The sequence below is a fragment of the Euleptes europaea genome, chromosome 19, assembly GCF_029931775.1.
Source record: "Euleptes europaea isolate rEulEur1 chromosome 19, rEulEur1.hap1, whole genome shotgun sequence".
Lineage (NCBI taxonomy): Eukaryota > Metazoa > Chordata > Lepidosauria > Squamata > Sphaerodactylidae > Euleptes > Euleptes europaea.
In genome coordinates, this window is record NC_079330.1 from 9,612,787 (window position 1) to 9,637,968 (window position 25,182).

A 25,182-nucleotide genomic window follows, 5' to 3' on the forward strand; every position below is an offset into this window, starting at 1 on the left:
ATGCTGATTCTGTGACCTTAGGCAGATGATGAGAGGGAGGGCATCTTGGCCATCTTCTGGTCACTAGGGGAGGTAGTTGTGAATTTCTTGCATTGTGCAGGGGGTTGGACTTGATGGCCCTGGTGGTCCCTTCCAACTCTATGATTCTACGTTGTGAAAGGCCCGTGACACTTGATAGGTGGATACAGGAAATGAAAGGAGGAGCCAGGATCCAACCCCAGCAACGTAAGACCTGCTGGATCAGGACCAGTGGTCCATCTAGGCCAGCATCTTATTTCGCACAGCAGGCAAGCAGTTGCTCTGGAGGGCCAATAAATACAGCACAGAGGCCAAGGCCTACCCCTGGAGTTGCCTCCTACCACTAGTACTCAGAGGTCTATTGCTTCTGAATATAGAGACTTCCTTTATTCACCATGGCTAGTAGCCACTGAGGGACCACTTCTTCTCAGAGAAAGATAGGGTTGCCAGCTCTGGGTTGGGAAATACTTGGAGATTTTGGGGGTGGAGCCTGGGGAGGGCAGGGTTTGGGGAGGGGAGAGGCTTCAATGAATAGAGTCCACCTTCCAACGCAGCCATTTTCTCCAGGAGAACTGATCTTGATTGCCTGGAGATCAGTTCTAATAGCAGGTGATCTCCAGGTTCCACCTGGAAGTTGGCAACCCTAGATAAAGAAGAGGCACCATCCCCAGCCTTCTGATTTTTTTTCCAGTCCGTCACAGCTCTACTGAAAACACAAAAACAGGCCCAGCTGTTTTCTCTATAGTCAGTTGACCCCAATCCCAATCGAGGGCCAATTCCTTCCTCCTTTTTGGTAATTAGCATCATGTATCACTTTACTAATTTCCATCCAGCCCATATTACATAGAAGGGCCGACAGAACAGACATATTGCAGTATGATTCCGCAAGGAGCATTAAACAAAGAAAAAAGATCTTTGGCTCAAAGCTGTCGCTCTGTGATGCAATTGCAAAGAAAATGCTAAAGATACAACCTGGCTCTCTGACAAGGGCTCTGTTTGACTGGACGAGGTCCAGAGCAGAAGACTTTGGCCCTGGTTTGGCTGCAGCGGAGACTTGCTGTGCTGGACTTGGAGTCAATGACAGCAAATTTCCCAGAGTTATCTGGAGGAAATGTCCTGAATTCTTAGCAAAACGGCAAACGGATGCAAGAAATTCAAGCAAGCAGAATCTCTCAAATAAATGCAGCACCACTACCCAAAAAATCTTGGGAGGAAGAAGAAGAGGAAGAGAGGAGAAAGAAGAGGAAGGGGAAGAGGAAGAAGAAGAGTTGGTTTTTATATGCCAACTTTCTCTACCACTTAAGGAAGAATCAAACCAGCTTACAATCACCTTCCCCTCCCCACAACAGACACCTTGCGAGGTAGGTGGGGCTGAGAGAGCTCTAAGGAAACTGTGAGTAGCTCAAGGTCATCCAGCTGGCTTCATGTGGAAACAAATCCAGTTCACCAGATTAGAGTCTGCCGCTCATGTGGAGGAGTTGGGGAATCGAACCCGGTTCTCCAGATCAGAGTCTACCACTCCACACCACTGCTCTTAACCACTACACCACACTGGCTCTTGCTGGCTGGAAGAACCACTCAGCTAAGACCGCCCCACACGCCTTTTAGGCTGCCCTCCCCTTTTGGTATCTAGGTGCGGCAAGGGTGCTAGCTCAAAGATTATATTGCTTGAAAGCAAGTAGCACTCTCCTCCAGTGTAAGGGCCCCATCCAAGCTGTTCCCAAATCTCCCAGCTACAAATGGAAGCGTTTGAAATCAGCCCCTTCACCAAAAGCCATAAAGAGAAATTCAATGGGGTGGGAGAATAAGGATGAATCTCTGAACTTCTGGATGACCTTGCATAATTTTTTTTAAGTTTTAAAAGTTTTAATTCAGTACACAAACATATAACGATAAAACATAAACATTCATATTCATACAATTTATATGGAGCTTACTATCTAAGTTTACATTTGAATAGTTCGCTTCTTTTTGAGTTGCCCTATTCTATCTTTTCAATATACCTTCATATCTAATAATATATTTATTGTAAAGCATAAATTACCCAAGTCTGCCGGCATTAGTTAACTGTACTATATACTTTATGGAACTTAACTTTTACTATCAACTATCTGAACACCATGCATGCATTGAAAGATTGTGCTCCTCTATTTGTCCCTCTGTATCAAAGCTTCTTAAACTGTGGCCCCATATGGGGTCAAGCAGCTGAATGTGTGATTCACGAAAAAATTGATTTATTATCAGCAAATGTTTGATTTGTATACCTATTTTATATACCTATATACCTGGGGTCGCGTAAAAATTTCTCAGGCAAAAAGGGGTTGTGAGTGGGAAACGTTGAAGAAGCCCTGCTCTATGTAAAAAAAGGTAAAGGTCCCCTGTGCAAGCACCGAGTCATTCCTGACCCATGACGTCACATCCCGACATTTACTAGGCAGACTTTTGTTTTTACGGAGTGGTTTGCCAGTGCCTTCCCCAGTCATCTTCCCTTTACCCCCAGCAAGCTGGGTACTCATTTCACCGACCTCAGAAGGATGGAAGGCTGAGTCAAACTTGAGCCGGCTACCTGAAACCGACTTCCGTTGGGATCGAACTCAGGTCATAAGCAGAGCTTGGACTGCAGTACTGCAGCTTACCAGCGCTATATAACCCCCACCCAAATCCTTACTGTGGTATCAGACGCAAGAGAGCTACAAAAAATAAGAGTACCCCATCAATTAAAACTGCCCCTCATTGATTAACCATCACTGATCAAATATCAATGGATTAATCTACCAAAGAAACGCATTCAATCGGAGCCAAAGTTGACTATCGGATTGGGCGGCAGCTTTCATATACGTAAAATAAGTTGGCTGATCAAACAAAGAAAACTCGCAACCCTCTTTAAAGTCAAAGATGAAATATGCAACCCATTATTTGCCTCTCCCGAGTTGGTCTTCTCCAAACACAAAAGATCTTTTACTTAAAATGTGTTGCTTACCTCCAGCAAACACCCAGTGTTTATTTCAGAACGTGAACTCCTTGATCGAGACCGAAGTGCAAACCAATGGCGCTCGGCGTTCCTATTTACTGAGCAAACACGGTGTTTGGGCAGAGAAAACAATGTGTCTCGGCTGCTTGTTGACTCAAGGATAAACTACAAGGCACCCCATGCCACATCTTGTTTCCTTATGGGGCAGAACAACAGGAGGAGGAGGAAATCCACTGGTTATTTGCAGAACTCCTGCAGGGCATACCCAACCCAGGGAGCTTACTGTCCTCAGCTGGGCAGAGAAAGAAGCAGAACACCCACCACGGGCTGATCAAAACAAGAGAATGGAGATGGATTTTGGCTCAGATGGAAAGGAGCATAGGCCTTTTGTGCAGGTACGTTTCCCAACTGCTATGGGGCTTCCTTTTGATTATGCAAGCCTTTTCCGTCAGAGGTCGCCTCACTTTCCCTGCGCGTTTTGCCCGTCTTTTCTAGATGCTGTTTTAGCCAGAATCTGTAAAATGCGGGCAAAATGTGCGGGTAGAGCAAGGCAGCCTCTGACTGTTGGAAAAGGCATGCATAATCAAAAGGAAGCCCCGAAGCAGTCGGCGTGGGTGACCATGGGGAAACGTCCCTGCATAAAAGGCCATAGTCTCCATGACCACCTGGAGGAAAAAACTTGGGAGAAAGGTACATATCTCCCACTGGTGACCCCCTCAAAAATTGATTAAAAATTAAGGAGGGATTCAAAGGTAAATCTGCCCTGGATTTTGCAAGCACCCCTCAGCAACCACTCTCAACTGACATACCGCTGCTCGGATGTGACCCTCATGTGATTTATGGCTACTCTCATCCATTTATGACCCTTGTAAATTAACACCCATCGAAGACTCCTGCTAAGGTTACGGGGGTCCGCTTTCCCTCTTGTGATGTAGGATGCAAAACAGAGAGCGGTACAAACTGAATGCATGAGCGGTACAAACTGAATGCATGACCATTGGACTCTATGGCATTGAAGTCCCTCCCCAACCCCGCCCTCCTCAGGCTCCGCCCCCAAAATCTCCCGCCGGTGGCGAAGACGGACTGGCAAACCTACTCTGGGAGTTGTCCTTAAAGCAACAGTATCAATCTGCCACACCGACATTTACTAGGCAGACTTTGTTTACGGCAGTGGTTTCCAAAGTGGGCAGTACCACCCCCTGGGGGCGCGGTGGGATTATCTAGGGGGGCACTAAGAGGCAAGAGGGCAGCAGGGAGAAGCTAGAGGCGGGCCCCTTCAACAGTGTTGTACACTAATTTACAATAGATCAAGCTAGGGCACCATGCGGGCAAATCGGGAGGAAACGATCAGAATTTTTTTTCAGACTTTGAAGAGCTGGTACCACTGGATCAAATTCATCAGTTTTATTGAATAAATTTCAGCTAAAAAGTTTTAATTTGATTTTGAATAGATGTGCAATTAATTGTTACTGTTTTGAAATCTTATTGTTATTATCTTTTTTAGTGAGTCATGCAAACCCCTAGTTTGAATAATGCTTTCTATAGGATAGGGTAGGGGCGCCGGGGTTGAGTTTGTAGAACAAAGGGGGCAGTGGCCCGAAAAGTTTGGGAACCACTGGTTTACGGGATGGTTTGTCATTGCCTTCCCCAGTCATCTATACTTGACCCCCAGCAAGCTGGCTACTCATTTTACTAACTTCAGAAGGATGGGAGGCTGAGTCAACCTTGAGCCGGCTACCTGAAACCGACTTCCGTCGGGATTGAACTCAGGTCATGAGCAGAGCTTTGACTGCAGTACTGCAGCTTACCACTCTGCGCCAGGGGGCTCCTATGAAGGAAGTAATTAGCAGTAATTATAGGGGAGGAAGGATCTAAGACCAAAGTTTCTTCCAGGCTTGTTCTCCTAGCGCCAAACAATGATTTGTAAATATGTCTAAACCGTGCCAGGGGGGCAGGGAGAGAGAGTTAGACGTTAGACTACCAGATGTTGTGAAAATCTACTTTGTTGCACCACCACCCCCATCTACTCATCCCTACGCATTCAGCCAGGTCCAAGGAATCACTTTGGGGGACTTTTTAGCTTGCTGGCAAGAGGGTAACAAGGAGATTTAAAAAACAAAAGGCCTTTAGAAAAACCAATCAGTAGCGTAAAGGAGATCAAAGCATTTTTGTGCGTCGATCCAGTCGCCAAAGACGGACAGGCAAGGAGAACAAAAGGCCCCGGAGTCGAAAGCGGAGATATGTTTCTGCACAGAGAAAGAGTAAGCGGAGAAGAGAGGGCGCTTTTGTGCGCCACAAGTACCTGGATTCAAAACACATGGCATTCACGTGCGGAATCTCTCGGATCTAGAGTGCCAGAGACAAAACCGCACAAAACAAAAAGCCAGAGAAGAGGGATAAACGAGAGCGAGGGAAAGGCGGCCCGGTGAGCTGCTTCTCAGGTGAGCATTTTGGCAGCCGACTCCGAATCAATTCTGTGGCAGGGTGCAGGTAGGCCCACGTCAAAGCACTCGTCTGCGTTTTGCATTGTGCGTCAATTTCCTTGGAGCCTTTTTGACAGTTGTTTTGCGGCTCAGCCTTTGCAGTGCCTTAGCCCTCATTGATGTAGATGCATGGGGTAGCGGGGGCCAGAATTATACCGTCGTTCAAGCCTTCCATAGGCTTTTATATTAGCCACTACAGGAGTCCCTCAGGGTTGGTCACAGTACGTGAAAGTGATTTATGCATTAGATCTTCATCTTTCCCTCCTTTCAAGCAGCTCAGGGCAGGGGCTACGGCTCAATGGAAGAGCATCTGCTCGGCATGCAGAAGGTCCCATGGTCAATCTCCAGCATCTCCAGTTCAAAAGGACCAGGGAGGAGGAGAAGCAGGAGGAAGAAGAAGAAGTAGAGTTGGCTTTTATACCCCCGTTTTCTCTACCTTTAAGGAGTCTCAAACCGGCTTACAACCACCTTCCCTTCCTCTCCACACAACAGACACCTTTTGAGGTACACACATGAAGCTGCCTTCTATTGAATCAGGCCCTTGGTCCATCAAAGTCAGTATTGTCTACTCAGACCGGCAGTGGCTCTCAAGGGTCCCAGGCCTTTCACATCACCTACTTGCCTGGTCCCTTTAACTGGAGATGCCGGGGATTGAACCTGGGACCTTCCGCATGCCAAGCAGCGGCTCTACCACTGAGCCACGGCCCCTAGTAGATGGGGCTGAGAGAGTTCTGAGAGAACTGTGACTGGCCCAAGGTCACCCAACGGGCTTCATGTGAAGGAGTGGGGAAACCAACCCGGTTCACCAGATTACAGTCTGCCGCTCATGTGAAGGAGAGGGGAATCAAACCCAGTTCTCCAGATTAGAGTCTGCTGCTCCTAAGCACTACACCACACTGGCTCTCAAGAAGTGATGTGAAAGACCTCTGCCTGAGACCTTGGAGAACTGCTGCCAATCTAAGCAGACAATATTGACTGTGATGGACTGATTCAGTTTTTAAAAACCTTCCATGTGTAGGATACACAGTGCCTCCACAGTTTATTCTCACAACGACCAGGTTAGGTAGGTTCTGCTGAGGGAGAGTCACTGCCCCATGGTCATCCAATAAGCTTCACGGCAGAGGGCGAACTGGAATACAGATCTCCCAGATCCAACTACTACATCCCATAACACATACACATGAACACATGAAGCTGCCTTCTACTGAATCAGACCCTTGGTCCATCAAAGTCAGTATCATCTACTCAGACCTGCAGCGTCTCTCCAGGGTCTCAGGCAGAGGTCTTTCCCATCACCTACTTGCCTAGTCCCTTTAACTGGAGATGCCAGGGATTGAACCTGGGACCTTCTGCATGTCAAGCAGAAGCTCTACTACTGAGCCATGACCCCTCCCCATTAACACCTGAAGCTGCCTTATACTGAATCAGACCCTTGGTCCATCAAAGTCAGTATTGTGTGCTCAGACCAGCAGCGGCTCTCCAGGGTCTCAGGCAGAGGTTTTTCACATCATCTACTTGCCTGGTTCCTTTAACTGGAGATGCCAGGGATTGAACCTGGGACCTTCTGCATGGCAAGCAGAGGCTCTACCACTGAGCCACAGCCCCTCCCCTAAATTTGCCCCAATTCATTTCTTGGAGTAAGACTATCTGCTCTGTATTCTCCAGGTCTTGGGAAGCTGCAGCAGCGTACACCCCTGGATCTCCATGCATTACCATTTATTATAGTAACTTAATCCAATCTTCTGGGTAAAACTCTATTGTTATAAGTTCCCCCTCTTCCCCAAATAGTGAGAAATTCCAAGGGAAGCGCTCCTGGGTCAGGTTTCCTTTGAATGAGAGCACACTGAAGGCTTATTTGGTCTTTGTAGTCCTGTGCTATGGAATGTAGCCACATCAGTTAAAATTCAGCTCTTGTTCTGCACTACGATGTGGCTCTACAGCACAATAAAAGGGAAAAGTTGCAAAAGGCATTCGAACGCTTCAAGATCACAGGTCCGGGTTCAGTATTTAGTCTGAAATTCTGGAAAGGTACGGAGGAAAGCTCCAGACATTCTTCGAGTACCGTTAGATATGTTCCTTTTAGCATAAACACAATGGCAGTACCGATAATCCTTTCATTGTTGGGCTTTATCACATCATTGCTCCCGTGAGAGCTGGTCATAAAACAGACCATTAACACCATGACTAAATTTCCTGCAATTCTCTTTCTGCTGTTGAGAACAAAATGCATTCGGTCACCTCTTGGGGAGAAAGTGGGAGGAACCAGAGCTGGGACGTGGAAGCACGCTTTGCAGAATCGGTGTAGTTTAAAACATAAGGACATAAGAAAAGCCCTGCTGGATCAGACCGAGGTCCATCAAGTCTAGAAGTCTGTTCACACTGTGGCCAACCAGGTGCCTCTAGGAAGCCCCCAAACAAGGCGACTGCAGCAGCATTGTCCTGCCTGCGTTCCACAGCACCTGACATAATAGGCATGCTTCTCTGATCCTGGAGAGAATAGGTATGCATCATGATTAGAACATAAGAAAAGCCATGCTAGATCAGAACATAAGAACATAAGAAAAATCATGCTGGATCAGACCAAGGTGCATCAAGTCCAGCAGTCTGTTCACACAGTGACCAACCAGGTGCCTCTAGGAAGTCTACAAACAAGATGACTGCAGCAGCATCCTGCCTGTCTTCCACGCCACCTAATATAATAGCTATGCTCCTCTGATACTGGAGAGAATAGGTATGCCTCATGACCAGTATCCATTTTGACTAGTTGCCATGGTTTGCCTTCTTCTCCATTCCCCTCTTCAAGCCTTCCAAATTGGCAGCCATCACCACATCCTGGGGCAGGGAGTTCCACAATTTAACTAAGAAGAAGAGTTGGCTCCACGCTGGATCGGACCAAGGCCCATCAAGTCCAGCAGTCTGTTCACACAGTGGCTGACCAGGTGCCTCTAGGAAGCCCACAAACAACACCACTGCAGCATCCCCCTGCCTGTGTTCCACAGCATCTAATAGAATAGGCATGCTCCTCTGATATTGTAGAGAATCGAAAGGAAGCAACATAAGAACAGAAGAAAGGCCCTGCTGGATCAGACCAAGGCCCATCAAGTCCAGCAGTCTGTTCACACAGTGGTCAACCAGGTGCCTCTAAGAAGTCCACAAGCAAGATCTCAAGTAGCAAAAAGGTCCCCCCGATGAAGCCCCAGCCAACAACTGGATTGGATGGGCCAACGGTCTGATTCGATAGAAGGCAGCTGCATAACAGAGGACAAACCGACAAGATGAAACACATACTTTGCATCCACAAAGGTCCAGGTTCTGTGTTCAGTTGCAAGGATTGCAGGCAGCAGGCCTAGCAAAGCCCCCGCTGTGCCATTGCCAAAGTAGAAGAAGAGTTGGTTTTTATACCCTGTTTTTCTCTACCTTTAAGAAGTCTCAAAGCGGCTTGCAATCGCCTTCCCTCCCCACAACACCTTGTGAGCCAGGTGGGGCCGAGAGAGTTCTGAGAGAACTGTGACTGGCCCAAGGCCGCCCAACAGGCTTCATGTGGAGGAGTGGGGGATTGAGCACGGTTCTCCACGTTAGAGTCCGCCAATTTTGAAAAAGAACTATAAAGGCCGTAGCATCTGCTTCGCAGACACCAAAACGGTGTCCAAAATGCACAAAATGGGATGGTGATCAATAAAACTACCACCATTCCATAGAATAGGTTAAAGATATGATTACACAAGACCCAAAGCGCCAAGAAATTTAAAAAGCAGTAGAATTCCACAACTGAAGATAATTTATGGAGGAACATTTTGGATCACTGTTACCTTCTATGCAAACAGACTTCTGCAAAATAAAAAAATGGGCATACCTAAATTTAATCAATATACTCCAAACCTTACAAAGCAGAGACAATGGGGTAGGCCCCACACCACATTTCCATAGGTGCAAGGACTTCCACCCATATAGAGTGCCTTTCTTGGCTCCCCTTCCATGCCATCCTACAATGCCCCCCAAAATACTGCTCTTGGAAGAACAGGAAGCTTCCATTTGTCATCCCCCCAAGTTTTTTGTTCTTCATCCCATCTATGAACACAACTCTTTTTCTGGACACCATGATCTCTGACTTAAATTCTACTCTGACCGAAGTCTGAACCCACTGCTACCTGGGACCCACTGCTACCTGCAGCGTGAAAACAGTGGCCCTTAAGCCTTTATATTAAATTGTGGCTTAAGTCTCTTAAGAAACATCTCCACCAATGGCTGCTTAGGAATACAAAGGTAGCATTCAACTTGGACAGCCCAGATCTTCAAGGTAATGAGATGGTGCTGAAAAGGACCTTCAGGATTCTATTTAAGATACTATCAAGAGGAGGAGGACAACTGATTCAGGCCCCCTGGAAACACATCAAGCACCAAAAAGTAGTTGACTAACTAGCATGCTTTATGTGCTGCTTTATGATTAATCAGACTATTCGTCCGTGACACTCAGTATTGTCTATTCAGACTGGAAGCAACTCTCCAGGGTCTTTCACATCACCTACTACCTGAACCTTTTAACTGGAGATGCCAGGGGACTGAGCCTGGGACTTTCTGCATGCCAAGCAGATGCTCTGCCACTGAGTCATGGTCCCCTCTATAATTATCTAAAATCCATTATCTAAAATCCATTCGATGGTATCAGCATGCATTGCTGGTAGACGTACGACACGTTGGCCACAAGGGTGCCAGGCCAGGAGGGGAAGGGGCTGTGGCTCAGTTTGCAGAGCCTCTACTTGGCATGCAGAAGGTCCCAGGTTCAATCCCTGGCATCTCCAGTTAAAGGGACTTGGCAAGTAGGTGATGTGAAAGACCTCTACCTGAGACCCTGGAAAGCCGCAGCCCGTCTGAGTAAATACTGACTTTGATGGACCAAGGGTCTGATTCAGTAGAAGGCAGCTTCATGTGTCACCCTTACACAAGGGAAAAAGCTTAAAGAAGAACCCAGCTCCCACTTCTCTGCCCACCAGACTGGGGCAGAGCACGCTCTCCCTGGGACAACGAGCACGCTCTCCCTGCGGCTTCTTCCTGCAAAGTCTTCCTGCGAAAGAATTGGCCCCAACGTTTATGAAGTGTGATCTGACAGCATGGGAGGACATTTATGAAAGTGGCAGACACAACCCCTTTTGAAAGAAGGGGAGTCGCTAGGAAGTCTAATATTTCACAAGACAATTAACCGATCCCCGGGGGAAGAGTTGAGTGCACAGACCTCTCCCCACAGTGTAGCTTCACTGACATTTTCCTGTTTGTTTCCATGACATTATTCTATTTGTTTTCCAGCTTTCCTTTTGCAGAAGGTATTGTGATTCTCAAAAGGGGCATTAAAACGGGTGCTGACCTAACGGCGCCTAAATGCACTGGCAGCACAAAGAGATCAGTAACATTTAACAGGGATAGGGGGAGGTAGGGATGTTTGCTGCTGGTGGGGTCACTGGTTAGAATCACAGAATCAGAGGAGCATCCCTATTATATTCGGTGCTGTGGAACACAGGCAGGATGGTGCTGCTGCAGTCGTCTTGCTTGTGGGCTTCCCAGAGGCACCTAGTTGGCCACTGTGTGAACAGACTTCTGGACCTGATAGGCCTTGGTCTGATCCAGCAGGGCTTTCCTTATGTTCTTATGGGATCGAACTTGGATCGTGAGCAGAAGTTGGACTGTCGTACTGCAGTTACCACTCTGTCAAGGGGCTCTTTTCTGGGCACAAATTAGGGATGGTAAATTTCAGATGTATCTTGTCAGTTACAGCTTCCAGCTGAAGGGATTGTAAATTTCACATGTATCATGTCATATATAACTTGCAGCTAAAGCCTCGCCAACATATAGGGTTGCCAACCTCCAGGTACTGCAAAACAATTCACAGTGCGATGCTAACTGGCTATGCAAAAATAATCAACACTAGGCTCAGTTCTACATATATTCAAAAGGAGACAGTCAACACAAAAAGTAGTGCAAGCAATATCTACAAGTGAGCAATAGTCAAACAAGAGAACATAGTACTACAAGTGTCAAAGAACATTATATACAAAAAAATATATGTCTAATGTTTCCCTCTGGGTCTTTAAGACTTTCCTGTTATGATATCAGTCTTTGTAAGAGCTGGTCCAGAAAGTGGAATAGATTCCTGTAGATTTTTTATAGGGTCCGTGTCAGGAATCACTCTTTAGTCCGCTGGCCGTGTGCGGGAGATTCAAACGAGAACCAAGCTGGCACTTAATGTCAAATGGAAACGTCTTCCAGGTAACAGACGTTTTCACCAATAATGGCTTCTTCTTTTTTATCTTTGTAGCATTAAGTAACAAGACGTTTCCATTTGGCATTAAGTGCCAGCTTGGTCCTCGTTTGAATCTCCCGCAGCACACGGCTAACGGATTAAAGAGTCTGATTCCTGACACGGACCCTATAAAAAATCTACAGGAATCTTTTCCACTTTCTGGACCAGCAAAGACTGATATAATAACAGGAAAGTCTTAAAGACCCAGAGGGAAACATTAGACATAGATTTTTTGTATATAATGTTCTTTGACTTTGTTCTTTGATACTTGTTGTACTTTGTTCTTTGATACTTGTTGTACTATGTTCTCTTGTTTGACTATCGCTCACTTGTAGATATTGCTTGCCCTACTTTTTTGTATTGACTGTCTCCTTTTGAATATATGTGTAGGACTGAGCCTAGTGTTGATTATTTTTGCATAACCTCTAGGTACTAGCTGGATATCTCCTGCTATTACAACTGATCTCCAGCCGATAGAGATCAGTACCCCTGGAGAAAATGCCCGCTTTGGCAATTGGACTCTATGGCACTGAAGTCCCTCCCCAAACCCCGCCTTCCTCAGGCTCCGCCCCCAAAACCTCCTGCCAGTGGCAAAGAGGGACCTGGCAACCCTACCGACATAGCACTGATGGCTCACTGGCTGTCTTGGACAAGGAAACTTCCCCTGCTCTGGACATAAGAGGTAGGCCTGCCCCCACTTACCAACTGCCCCCTAATCTAAAACAGCTGTTCAACAAAAGCAAGAATGAGGCCCGACCTCATACCCCAGATGCCATCTCTGCTCCCCATATTTACTCAGGCAAGAACACCACGGAACCTAATATCACCAAGGGGGCTTCATTCCTTTGTTTATACTCCAACATAATACATGATTTCATTTACCAACAATGCCTCACCACTACTTACTTACTGTAAGGCAAACAGTTCGGTCTTCGCAAAAAAGACACCAAACTGACATGAAAATGGGAATATTCGGAAATCCCTGGAACATTATGATCTCCCAGAACGTCCTGTCACTAAGCTGAAATTCACCATTACTCAAGAAAAGAGTTTCCGAGGGACTCCCGTAGGAAACTTCTGAATAAGAGTCCATCCAGAAAGCTTGGCACCATCTCATCTGGCCTTAATAAGGAGAATGGCTTCCTATTCATTGCCGGTAGATTAGCTAAGCAGAACAAAGATTATGTATTGCTTATCACCAGCGTTGTGAATGTGCTTATCTAGCGTCCAGCCGAGCCTAGGACAGAAGCGTGGCAGGCTATACCTGCTTGCGTGGTGACAGCTTAGCTTATAATGCATCAGTTTGGTCTTTAGGGTGCCAAAAGGCTCCTTTTTTTATTTTTGCTGCAGCAGACTTCTCTCTGGAAGGCTCTTATTTTTTCTCCAGCATTTGTCATGCATGAGCCCTCTTGCTGTAGCAGAAGAGGGAGGCCCTCCAAGGAGATACAGTATGGTGTAGCAGCTAAGAGTGTAAGGTCGCTTATGCATGGTACTTTCACTCACGTTCGCCCCCAGTCTGTCTTGGTTGCTCCTTGGAGTTATGCATGAGTTTTCCGTCCATTAGAGATGACCTCGCTCCCAGCCCTCACAAATCCTGGGACTTCCCATTCCTCTGTTAACCCGATTCTTCCCTCTCCCCTGAGCTCAGCCCGGGGGAAATCCCCGTGCATAGCACAAAGTGCAGGACACGGAAGCTTGCTTTCTCTCACAGAGAACAAAGCAGTTGCAGAGTTACAAAGCAGGGTGTAAAGAGGCAGGGATCCTGCTTCCTCAGAACTCTTTCTGAGCAAAATAAAGGCTTATTAAAACCAAGACATGGATTTCTCTCTCTCTCTCTCTCTCTCTCTCTCTCTCTCACACACACACACACACACACACACACACACACACCTTTTCAGATTGCTCCATTTTCTGTTTTATGTCCTTAAAATGCTTTTTTATGCGGCAATTGGGTTGGGGGGATACTTTTCTCTCACTACAGCCAATTATGAAGCAGCATTTCAAGGGGTGGGGATTCAAATACTTCCTGATTTGAGCTTGGAGACTGCTGGTGCAGGTAAAACTCCCATGCATAAATGGCCTAAGAGTAGGATATGGGAGACCCGGGTTGAAAATCCCCCCCACAAAGGTTTATTGGGTCGAAGGTTCAAATTGCCTATCTTCAGGTGGTACCTGGAGGTCTCCCAGAATTACAACTGATCTCCAGACAACAGAGATCAGTTCCTCTGGAGAAAATGGCTGCTTTGGAGGGTGGACTTTATGGCATTGTACCCCACTGAGGTCTCTCTCCTCCCCAAACCCCTCCCTCCTCAGGCATCAGCTCCAGATCTCCAGGAATTTTCCGGCTTGGAGTTGGCAACTCTACAGCAAGTGGTGGGAAAGGCTGTTGGAAAGCCACAGCCAATACTGAACTGGGCAGACCAACAATCTGACTCAGTAAAAAGCAGTTTCATCTGAGAGGGAGGATTCAATCCTTCCTCCTGTGACCTTTCCCAACATAAATCACTCCCCTGAAGCCATACTTTGCCCTGGTAGGGAAAACAAAGGACTCTGGTTTGTAAAAGCTTAAAGAGACAGGATCTCATCCCGATTGGCCCCTGTCAGTTCTCAGGCACATCCCTAGCTTTGTTCTGCCTACAAAATTATACAATTCCTTCTTTTCACGAACAGAGATAATTGCTGCTGTCCACAGAACGCTTTCCTATCGGTGTCCCTACTAATTATCTGCGTACGGCTTTTCCTTCTACAAACGATACGTTTCCTCCTTCCAACTTTGGTGGTTCAAACGACCCAGTTCAGATGTTTCTTTAGGCCGGCTCTTTCGCTACTCCTCCTGTAGCTTTCCTGAATGCTATTATGCACTTCCTCTGCAGGAAAACTGTCACAGCCGTCAATTTGTTTTTTTGAGTTGAGAGAAGGCCTTTTTCTGCCAATTGCCCTTTCGGCATTCGGCTAAGGAAGAGTTTCCTTTAGCTCCATAGGATTGCCTCCTTATTTTAGGGGCATTTGAATGAGAAAGCAGTCGTATTTTGATCAGCGTAAGGTCTCTTTTATTCTCTTCCTGTGGTCTTATGCAAAAAATAGAACATTACAAGCAAGGATGCTAGAGAGTGGCTTGATACTAGAGCACCTGCTTTGCAGGCAGAAGATCTCAGGTTTAATCCTTAGCGTTTCCAGTGAAAAGAATCAGATGTTTACAGGAAAGCTGTGGCCAGCTGAAAGAAACCACTGGGGTTGATCTGGTTCTGTAGAGTCCAGACTTTGTATTCTCATGAACACATGAAGCTGCCTTATAATGAATCAGATCCTTGGTCCGTCAAAGTCAGTATTGTCTACTCAGACCGGCAGAGGCTCTCCAGGGTCTCAGGCAGAAGTCTTTCCCATCTCCTACTTGCCTAGTCCCTTTAACTGGAGATGCTGGGGATTGAACCTGGGACCTTCTGCATGCCAAGCAGATGCTCTACCACTGAGCCACACCCCCTCCCCAATTTTCAACCGAAGTCACTCATGAAAATAAATTTGATTTTGCCGTGGAGGGGCTGTGGCTCAGTTTGTAGAGCATCTGCTTGGCATGCAGAAGGTCCCAGGTTCAATCCCCAGCATCTCCAGTTAAATGGACCAGGCAAGTAGGTGATGTGGAAGACTTCTGCCTGAGACCCTGGAGAGACAATACTGACTTTGATGGACCAAGGATCCGATTCAGTATAAGGCAGCTTCACGTGTTCATACACAAGTAAACAAGCACATGAGTTACTTAAAGGCTAAGAACCTCTTCAACTGTCCATGGTCACTTACGGTAACGGCAGCCGGAGTCTCCGCCAAGCTGAGACCATCCCGAACAACATCTGTACACAGTCTGGTACTGCATGCTGTACACTTGCTTGTTTTCCACATAATACACCGTCCTGAAATAGAAAGCATGCAGACTATTATGTTGTGCGCACAGCTCAGTCACAGACACATCTGGGCTTAACTGTAGCTATTGACCACAAAAAAATCCACCCTACAATACTTCTCAGAGAGCAGCTCCCCCAGCCCCATCAAATTATGTGCACATAACTTCCAGCCACACCAATGATAACTGCACCCCCATAAATAAAGTTTGAACTGTTCCATCAATCTATGAAGCCCTGGCAACGGATGATAACGTATCATTTGGTTTCATTCAAGCCCCTTTGTAAGGAAAAGAAAAAGAGAAGAGATGTGTCTCAACTACGGAAAATAAGAAGTATTTTACACTTTTGATTACAAGCAGTTAAAACATGAAGAGAGAGAAAGACACGTCTGGAAAAGCAATATCTAGTCATCAAACTGCAAAACAGCTAGTAAAGTAGGGAAAACCCATCTGCATCTCCCGCTGTTGAAATCTCCCTCCGCACCGCTCTGCTCTAAGTTCAACGAAGCCTGTTTTTAACATCACGGAATCCGCTTTAAAATGTGCATGTTAATGTGAGGAACCCGAAAGATGCCTCGGAGAGGAAAAGTTTGCTGGCTAGATCGAACACATCTGTGCTATCTGATCCGTTCTTCCCCCTGTTGCAAAGGGAACTCCAAATGTTTGGTTTCCACACTTTCTGCCTTTGATACTCTCATTTGGTGGGTAGCCTGGAGATGACCAATAGGAATGGACAGAAGGCTCTAATACCTTTCTGCGGTCTTCCTTCACTGTGTGCAGATGCATGCAGCAGTGAATCCCAAGATACACTTGGAACACGGGAGGCAGAAGTAAAGTAATGCCAAAGAGGAAGGAGGAGGAGGAGGTTGGTTTTTATATGCAGATTTTTTTCTACCTTTTAAGGAGAATCAAACCAGCTTCCTCTCCCCACAACAGGCACCCTTGTGAGGTAGGTGGGGCTGAGAGAGCTCTAAGAGAACATACTTCCATTTTATTATAACCCACCACTACTCCGTAGGCTCCAGGCTGAGACAGAGTGATTGGCTCAAGGTCACCCAGCAAGTTTCCATGGCTCAGTAAGGAGAAGAAGAAGAGTTGGTTTTTATATGCCGCCTTTCTCTCCTACTTAAGGAAGAATCAAACCGGCTTATAATCACCTTCCATTCCCCTTTACACAACAGACACCTAGTGAGATAGGTGGGGCTGAGAGAGTTTGAAGAGAACTGTGACTAGCCCAAGGTCACCCAGCAGGCTTCATATGGAGGAGTGGAGAATCCAATCCAGTTCTCCAGATTAGTGTCCACCGTTCTTAACCACTACAACCCACTGGATCTCATATTCATAGGACAGGGAAGTCAGTTCCCAACCCTAACTGATTGTTTTAAATCTTCCCTGGATAGGGTTGCCGGGTCCCTCTTCAGCACCAGCAGGAGATTTTGAGGTCTTTCACATCACCTGCTTGCCTAGTCCCTTTACCTGGAGATCCCAGGGATTGAACCTGAGACCTTCTGCATGCCAAGCAGACTCTCTACTACTGAGACACAGCCCCTCCAAATGAACACATGAACACATGAAGCTGCCTTCTACTGAATCAGACCCTTGATCCATCAAAGTCAGTATTGTCTACTCAGATCTTCAGCGGCTCTCCAGGGTCTCAGGCAGGGGTCTTTCGCATCACCTACCTGCCTAGTCCCTTTAACTGGAGATGCTGGGGATTGAACCTGAGACCTTCTGCATGCCAAGCAGATGCTCTACTACTGAGACACAGCCCCTCCAAATGAACACATGAAAACATGAAGCTGCCTTCTACTGAATCAGACCCTCGGTCCATCAAAGTCAGTCTTGTCTACTCAGACGGGCAGCGGCTCTCCAGGGTCTCGGGGAGGGGTCTTTCGCATCACCTACTTGCCTGGTTCCTTTAACTGGAGATGCTGGGAATTGAACCTGGGACCTTCTGCATGCTAAGCAGATGCTCTGCCACCAAGCCACAACCCCTCCCCCCCGGCCATCGGCCCACTGGGATTAGGGTTGCCAGGTCCCTCTTTGCCATCGGCGGGAGGTTTTTGAGGCGGAGCCTGAGGTCAGGGTTTGGGGAGGGGAGGGACTTCAATGCCATAGAGTCCAATGGCCAAAGCGGCCATTTTCTCCAGGGGAACTGATCTCTGTCAGCTGGAGATCAGCTGTAATAGCAGGAGATCTCCAGCTAGTATGTGGAGGTTGGCAGCCCTAGCTGGGATGCTTCCCTGTGGCCATAATGGCCAATCTGCCCCGCGCAGCAAACTACACACGCACACCACTCTGTGCAAAATCCAGGAATAAGACAACAAAATGATAGAGGTTTCCAAATGCCGTGGTTCCACTTGGTAATCGCTTTGCTCCTAAAACACAAAGGTTATCTGGGTCCCACTGTGGCATTTCAACAGCTCTCAGAGGTAACAGGTCAGAAAATGGAAAACCCTGCATAAGTAAAAGGATACATTTTGCATATCTCTAATAAGATTGAAGGATCCGAGCCACTGGCCCATATGAAATGGGTGCATCGTGGACAGAGTTGCCAGCTCCCGGTTGGGAAATACCTGGAGATTTTGGGGGTGGAGTTTGGGGAGGGACTTCAATTGAGTATAATGACATAGAGTTACCTTCCAAAATGGCCATTTTCTCCAGGTAGGGTTGCCAGGTCCCTCTTCGCCACCAGCGGGAGGTTTTTGGGGCGGAGCCTGAGAAGAGCGGGGTTTGGGAATGGGAGGGACTTCAATGCCATAGAGTCCAATTGTCAAAGCGGCCATTTTCTCCAGGTGAACTGATCTCTATCGGCTGGAGATCAGTTGTAACAGCAGATCTCCAGCTAGTTCCTGGCGGTTGGCAACTATTTCTCCAGGGGAACTGATCTCTGTCGCCTGGAGACCAGGTGCAACAGCGCGAGATCTCTAGCCACTACCTGGAGGTTAGGAACAATAAGCAGCACCAAAGCTCAGTTTTAATATAAAGAATTATTAATAATGTTAAACCAAAGATGAAAACTGAGCTTTGGTGCTGTTTATTGTTCCTAACTAACGTTATTCAGCACCTGGAGGTTGGCTACCCTAACCACAGACCATGTCCCAAAATCTTCTGCAATGCAGCAAGGTTCCGTGGCAAGACACAGCAGTCTAGTAGTTGGAAAACTACCGTGCTACGCTAACACCAAATAGGACTTCCAATAAAAGCGTATAAAAGAAGAGGGGGATCTCATTATACCGTGGTCTGCAATAATGACCCATAAAAAGACAAACTGCTCAATATTCCATCTGTACCAAAAGCTGAAAACTAAGCCGGACAAAATAGCCTGCTTAACAAGGCCCAGAGGAGTAGAAAGGAGAGCAGAGGAGTGCGGGACGACGGAACAGCTGGGTTGTCTTGTACAAGTTCTAATGTGACCCTAGTTACTCTGGTCTGAGCTGAAAAGGCCAGTCTGAAAATAGCACATAACTGTAGGTATTGACCACGGGAAAAAAAAACAATCCACCCTACAGTACTTCTCAGAGAAAAGCTCCCCCAGCCCCATCAGGTTATGTGCACCCTGTGAGGTAGGTGGGACTGAGAGAGCTCTAACAGAGCTGTAGCTTGCCCAAGGTCATCCAGCTGGCTTCATGTGTAGGAGTGGGGAAATCCAGTTCACCAGATAAGAATCATGTGGAGGAGTGGGGGAATCAAACCCGATTCTCCAGATCAGACTCCACTGCTCCAAACCACCGCTCTTAACCACTACACCACGCTGGCTCACACAGAGGTTGTTGATGCATGGCTGTTTCCTCGCGGTCACCCCGCCGACTACTTGGGGGCTTTGCTTGGATTATGCTTGCATTTTCCGGCCGTCAGAGGTTGCCTCGTTCTCCCCCTGTGTTTCCCCAAGGTTTCCCCACATTTTCTGGATGCTGGCTAAACACAAATCCTGAAAACACGAGCAAAATGCACAGAAACGTGTGGGGGGGGGAGAGCAATGCAATCTCTGATGGTCAGAAAATGCAAGCATAATCAAAGCAAAGACCCCATGAAGAAGAAGAAAAAGAAGAGTTGGTTTTTATACGCCCATTCTCTCTACCTTTTAAGGAGAATCAAACTGGCTTACATTCACCTTCTGTCCCCTTCCCCACACCAGACACCCTGTGAGGTAGGTGGGGCTGAGAGAGCTCTAAGAGAGCTGTGACTGGCCCAAGGTCACCCAGCTGGCCTTATGTGTAGGAGAAGGGAAACAAATCCAGTTCACCAGCTTAGCCTCCGCCGCTCATGTGGAGGAGTGGGGTATGAAACCCGGTTCTCCAGTCCACCACTCCAAACTACTGCTCTTAACCACTACACCACGCTGGCAGGGTGACCACGAGGAAACAGCCATGCATAACTGGCCAGAATTTGACAACAGACCTGTCTGAGCACCTTGTTACATTGAGGTGGTTGGGAAGATTTAAGAACAGATTTACTTGCTGCCTTTTGGAAAGTTTGAATTTGGAAAGTGTGGTAGTACAGTCGTCTGAAGATGCTTACAGACACCCCAGCGCACAAGGGGAGTTTTAACAATAATCTGCTCTTAGTGCAAAAACCCCATTTTCTTATCACAAAAAAAATTCAGCCTTTTTTGAACAGGAAAAGAGCAACTACTTCCTAATAGAGAAGAGAACTGTTACATTTTTGCTCCTTGATTTACAACCCACAAAGGAAAAGTCACACTGCAAGAGAGAACTGAACAAGCCCTTTGCGACTGGAGAATTCAGAGCCTTTGAAGTTCCTGAGACGGCAGGCGAGGCCCGTTACGTTTCAAAGCGCTTCCCCTGCTAGACAAAGACCCAGACTTCAAGACAAAATATGCTGACATGTAGCAGAGGTTCCCGTTCGCTACCGATTCTTACCGGTGGGCAGAGCTCATGGACAGGCTAACTGTCGACAATTACAGGGCGCTCGGGATTCCTTAAACACAAGGCTGGACTTAAAAGCCGCGTTTTACCATTTTAATCAGACCTGACTGTCTTACAAAGTTTGGGACAGGTTAAGGCTGAAATGAAGCCAAGCTAAAGAATTGTGTAGCCAACAAGAGGAGCAGATTCCCTAACTGCTTGGCCAAGGCACCCTTTCAGAAAACAGATACTAGGCTCTCTCTGTGTGTGTCTGTGTAGTGTTGTCTAGTCGCTTCCAACTCATGGCGACCTTATGAATCAAAGTCCTCCAAAATTTCCTATCTTTGACAGCCTTGCTAAGATCTTGCAAACTGAGGGCTGTGGCTTCCTTTATAGAGTCCATCCATCTCTTGTTGGGTCTTCCTCTTTTCCTGCTGCCTTCAACTTTTCCTAGCACGATTGTCTTTTCCAGTGACTCTCATAATGTGACCAAAATACGACAGCCTCAGTTTAGTCATTTTAGCTTCTAGGGTCAGTTCAGCTTGATTTGATCAAGAACCCACTAGTTTGGTTCTTTGGCCGTCCATGGTATCCGTAACACTCTCCTCCAACACCACATTTCAAAGGAATCTACTTTCTTCCTGTCAGCTTTCTTCAATGTCCAGCTTTCACACCCATACATAGTAATAGGGAATGCGCTGGCATGAATTAACTTGATCTTGGTGGCCAGTGACACAACCTTACACTTCAGAATCTTTTCTAGGCTAGGCTACACTCCTCATTTAAAAGTGTGTGTAAACAAGAGGCGATACAAAACTATATGCTCATAGGTTTTGTGCACACAATTAGCACCTAATCATGCAAGCAGGCCTGTGCGCATGCAGTGGACATATGCACAGACTCTGCCTGCATGTACATGCTGTTAAACACATGCATGAACACACATGAAGCTGCCTTAATTTGAATCAGACCACTGTATGAACAGACTGCTGGACTTGATGGGCGTTGATCTGATCCAGCCTGGCCTTTCTTATGTTCTTATGTTCTTAGGATAAGTCTTTAAGCCACGATAGCTAAAGGGACTTTCCATGTGCAGAGGTTAACACACCTCTGACTACCATATGCTGGGAACACATAAGAAGCCTCTGGTCAGTTATTGCTAAAAACGGAAGATGAAGACTAGGTGGACCTTTGGCACGATCTTCTTACATTCATCGTGCTTCGCTGTTTATATCCACCACCCAGCACACTGCCCGCCTCCTCCACCCGTGATCCCAGGCGCCCCCAAAAGATCACTGGAGCGTATCTGCTGTTAACAAACTCCCCATCAGAGAGTCAGCGGCCGCTGAAACCGAGCAGTCGGGCTGTCGACAGCACCCCGCTTTAATCTGAAACGCGGCCCGAGCACGGTTTGAAGGGGGGGGGGAGGGCAGAATGCGCTCGTTCCTCATCAGCCGCACACACAAACACAGATTACTTTCATGTAGGAAATGTCATGTGCAGAGCAGACCTAGATTTATCAAATACAGGGATAGGCGATCTTTTTTTTTTGGCCCAAGTGCCTCCACAAAGAATGCAGTGCCTACCTGGAAAGAGGGTGCGTGCCAGCAAGTGAAACGGTGGAGGGAGGGAGGCAAGGGTTGCACCTGCCAAATATGCTTGGAGCAGGCCAAGCTCCAGCAGTGCTGCTGGCAGCATCTCAGGGATTTGGCTGGTGGTTGTGCAGATCTGGAAGGCATGGGCTCAACGCAGAGCATCTGCTTAACATGCAGAAGGTCCCAGGTTCAATCCCGGCATCTCCAGTTAAGGGATCTGGCAGGAGGTGATGGGAAAGACCTCTGCCTGAGACCCTGGAGAACCACTGCCAATCTGAGTAGACAATACTGACTTTGATGGACCGAGGGTCTGATTCAGTGCAAGGTGGCAGAAGAAGAACAACAACAAGAAGAACAACAACAAGAACAAGAGTTGGTTTTTATATGCCAACTTTTTCTACCACTTAAAAGAATAATCAAACCGGCTTACAATCACCTTCTTCTCCCCACAACAGACACCCTGTGAAGTAGGTGGGGCTGAGAGAGTCCTGAGAGAACTGTGACTACCCCAAGGTCACGCAACTGGCTTCATGTGTAGAAGTGGGGAAACAAATCCAATTCACCAGATTAGCCTCCGCCGCTCATGTGGAGGAGTGGGGAATCCAACCCGGTTCTCCAGATCAGAGTCCATATAAGCCATGCCTACTGCCTTCTTCCACACTGCTCACCCCAGCAATACCTCAGTTGTTTGGACAAAGACCTGCCCCTCGGTCTGGAGAAAAAGGGACCGGTGCACTATCATCAGCGTGGCCAACCCTGATCTGGCATTAACCCTCCGTCCTTAGAGATTTCCAAAACCATAAGTCATTTCTTTAGGGGACTTCTAAGCTTCCTTTCCGCCAATGTAGGCCCTCAAGGAGGCTAATAAGATCATAAAACGGAAATCATTTTATATAACACACGCATATAAGATACTAATGCCACAACAGCGGGGGTCTCAACAACAGCGTCTGGAGCACTTTTATTTGCAAAGGCAGTGTTTCTCTCCCCGCCCACAACTCCTTAAGAAGAAGTAAATCTGCTCCTGCCTTCGAGTCTTCTGGCCAAGGAGCTATTAGACAAGCTGCAGTTACTCTGGGGAGGCAACGTGGTGTAGCCCGATCTCTTTAGATCTCAGAAGCTAAGCAGGGGCTAGCACTTGGATGGGAGACCACCAAGGAATACCAGGGTCGCTATGCAGAGAAAGGCACTGGCAAAACACCTCTGTTACGCCATTTTTGCAGGGTCAATTTTGATGCTCGCTCAAAGCTCTTTTTTCAAACGTAACTTTTCAAATGCCTATTCACAGTCCCGAAGCAAAATGAGAAATTTCACCACCGCCCCACTCGCCTGCTCCTTCGTTCCTTCCATTAGCCAACCGCCGTTTGCATAGCTAACTCACGGCTGTGATTTGGCATGCTTCCTTGAGGGGATTCTTCGAGGCAGGGGTGGAGCAAACACAAAAGGGCACGTTAAAGGGACTCTTCAGAAATGCGAAGCAGGTATGCGCCAGCTTCGCAGTCACTTCCTGAATGACAGTTCAGCGTGAAAAACTAAAAAAAATAAATACATGGGGCACTTCAGCCTGGAACGTACTGCTAATTATCAAGCATAAATGGCCAAGGTGTGCCTGCAGCAGGTTTGCTAAGTTTCCCAGCCCCAAGAGCCTTGGGGACGAGGTGACCTGGTGATCTAAATCAATCACAAATTCATGGAAGCGTCAGCACCTACCTCCGCTCGTAGGCCACGCACCAGGGCTGCCCTCCACATCCCGGCTTCCACACTTTGACCAATCGCGAATAGGCTTGGACACGCGGCTGCCACCGTCCCACCATCGCAAGCTCCTGCTCAGCACAGACATTTGGCCTGTAAAGAGGGGGTTGGAAGAAAGAAAACACATGGGTACATGGGTATTTTCCATCCCAGAGCCGGCAACCCTAGAAGCTAAGCAGGGTCCATTAGGACTTGGGTGGGAGACCACCAAAGAAGTCCAGGGTTGCTATGCAGACATTAAACCTGGGGTAAAACAGCATCCACAAAATGCGTAAAAATGCGAGGGGAGAGTGAGGCGACTTCTAAAGGTCGGGAAATGAATAATGAAAACAGCATGGTGTAGTGGTTAAGAGTGGTGGTTTGCAGCAGTGGAGTCTGATCTGGAGAACCGGGTTTGATTCCCCACTCCTCCACATGAGTGGCGGAGGCTAGCCTGGTGAACTGGATTTCTTTCCCCGCTCCTACACACAAAGCCAGCTGGGTGACCTTGGGCAAGTCACAGCTCTGTTAGAGCTCTCTCAGCCCCACCTACCTCATAGGGTGTCTGTTGTGGGAAAGGGAAGGTGATTGTAAGCCGGTTTGAGTCTCCCTTAAGTGGTAGAGAAAGTCGGCATATAAAAACCAACTCTTCTTCTTCTTCTTCTTCTTCAACAAGGCCCCAAATACATGCATAATGAAAACAAGGTCCCAAAGTACGGTGATGGAAATAACCCGTGCATTAAAGGCCTACATTTCTAAAAAGATGGTCCTGTTGGATTATTAGAAATTATAATGAGTGAGGGAAGCCAAGTTTTAGTTTAAGCCAGGATGACAGAAAGTGTTCAATTTTATGATGAGTTCTAATCTAGTACTTTCACACCTTTCCTTTTGAAGCTTGTTTGTAAACCAGTGCCTTCCAGATATGCAAAAGTGTGTCCAGGAAGATTAAAACATTCATCTATTGGTTTCTGAGTTTCTTATGCTAGATTTGTTATGCTAGATTTGTGTTCATTGATTCTCTCAAGAATTCTTCAGTGTAGATAGTAGAAGGCCACTGTTTGCACATGATGGCATTTATTAAACTGGATGATGTACCAGTGGAGAAGAAAACAGCCTCAGTTTTTGCAAACTGACCCATAGGTATTTTTAACGGCCAGATGGCTTTTTGATTCCTGCTCCCTGATAAGGTAACAATCCTAATATAGTAGCCCAATTGACCAGCTAGAGTAACACTATATTTTTAGGGGTGTTCATGACACCATGCACAATCTAAGGAGTTGCACCGAACACCCTTTGCGCACGTGGCAAAGGATTCTGGGATGCACCACT

General features: G+C 47.0%; 1 protein-coding gene and 1 non-coding gene across 2 annotated transcripts in view; both read right to left on the reverse strand.

Annotated features, from left to right (window-relative positions):
- Nucleotides 1-23,903, reverse strand: part of MEGF6 (multiple EGF like domains 6) — a 155,737-nt gene extending 131,834 nt beyond the window's left edge. The window contains exons 1-2 of the mRNA XM_056865531.1: nt 23,833-23,903; nt 15,560-15,669 (exon numbers count right to left, since the gene is read on the reverse strand). Coding sequence (XP_056721509.1) covers nt 15,560-15,632 — 73 coding nt within the window. The 5' untranslated portion in view covers nt 15,633-15,669; nt 23,833-23,903. The remainder of the gene's footprint in view (nt 1-15,559; nt 15,670-23,832) is intronic.
- On the reverse strand, nt 7,006-7,077 carry TRNAG-GCC (transfer RNA glycine (anticodon GCC)). Its single transcript has one exon. It is a non-coding gene; the product is annotated as a tRNA-Gly (tRNA).
- Nucleotides 23,904-25,182: the final 1,279 nt, after the last annotated feature.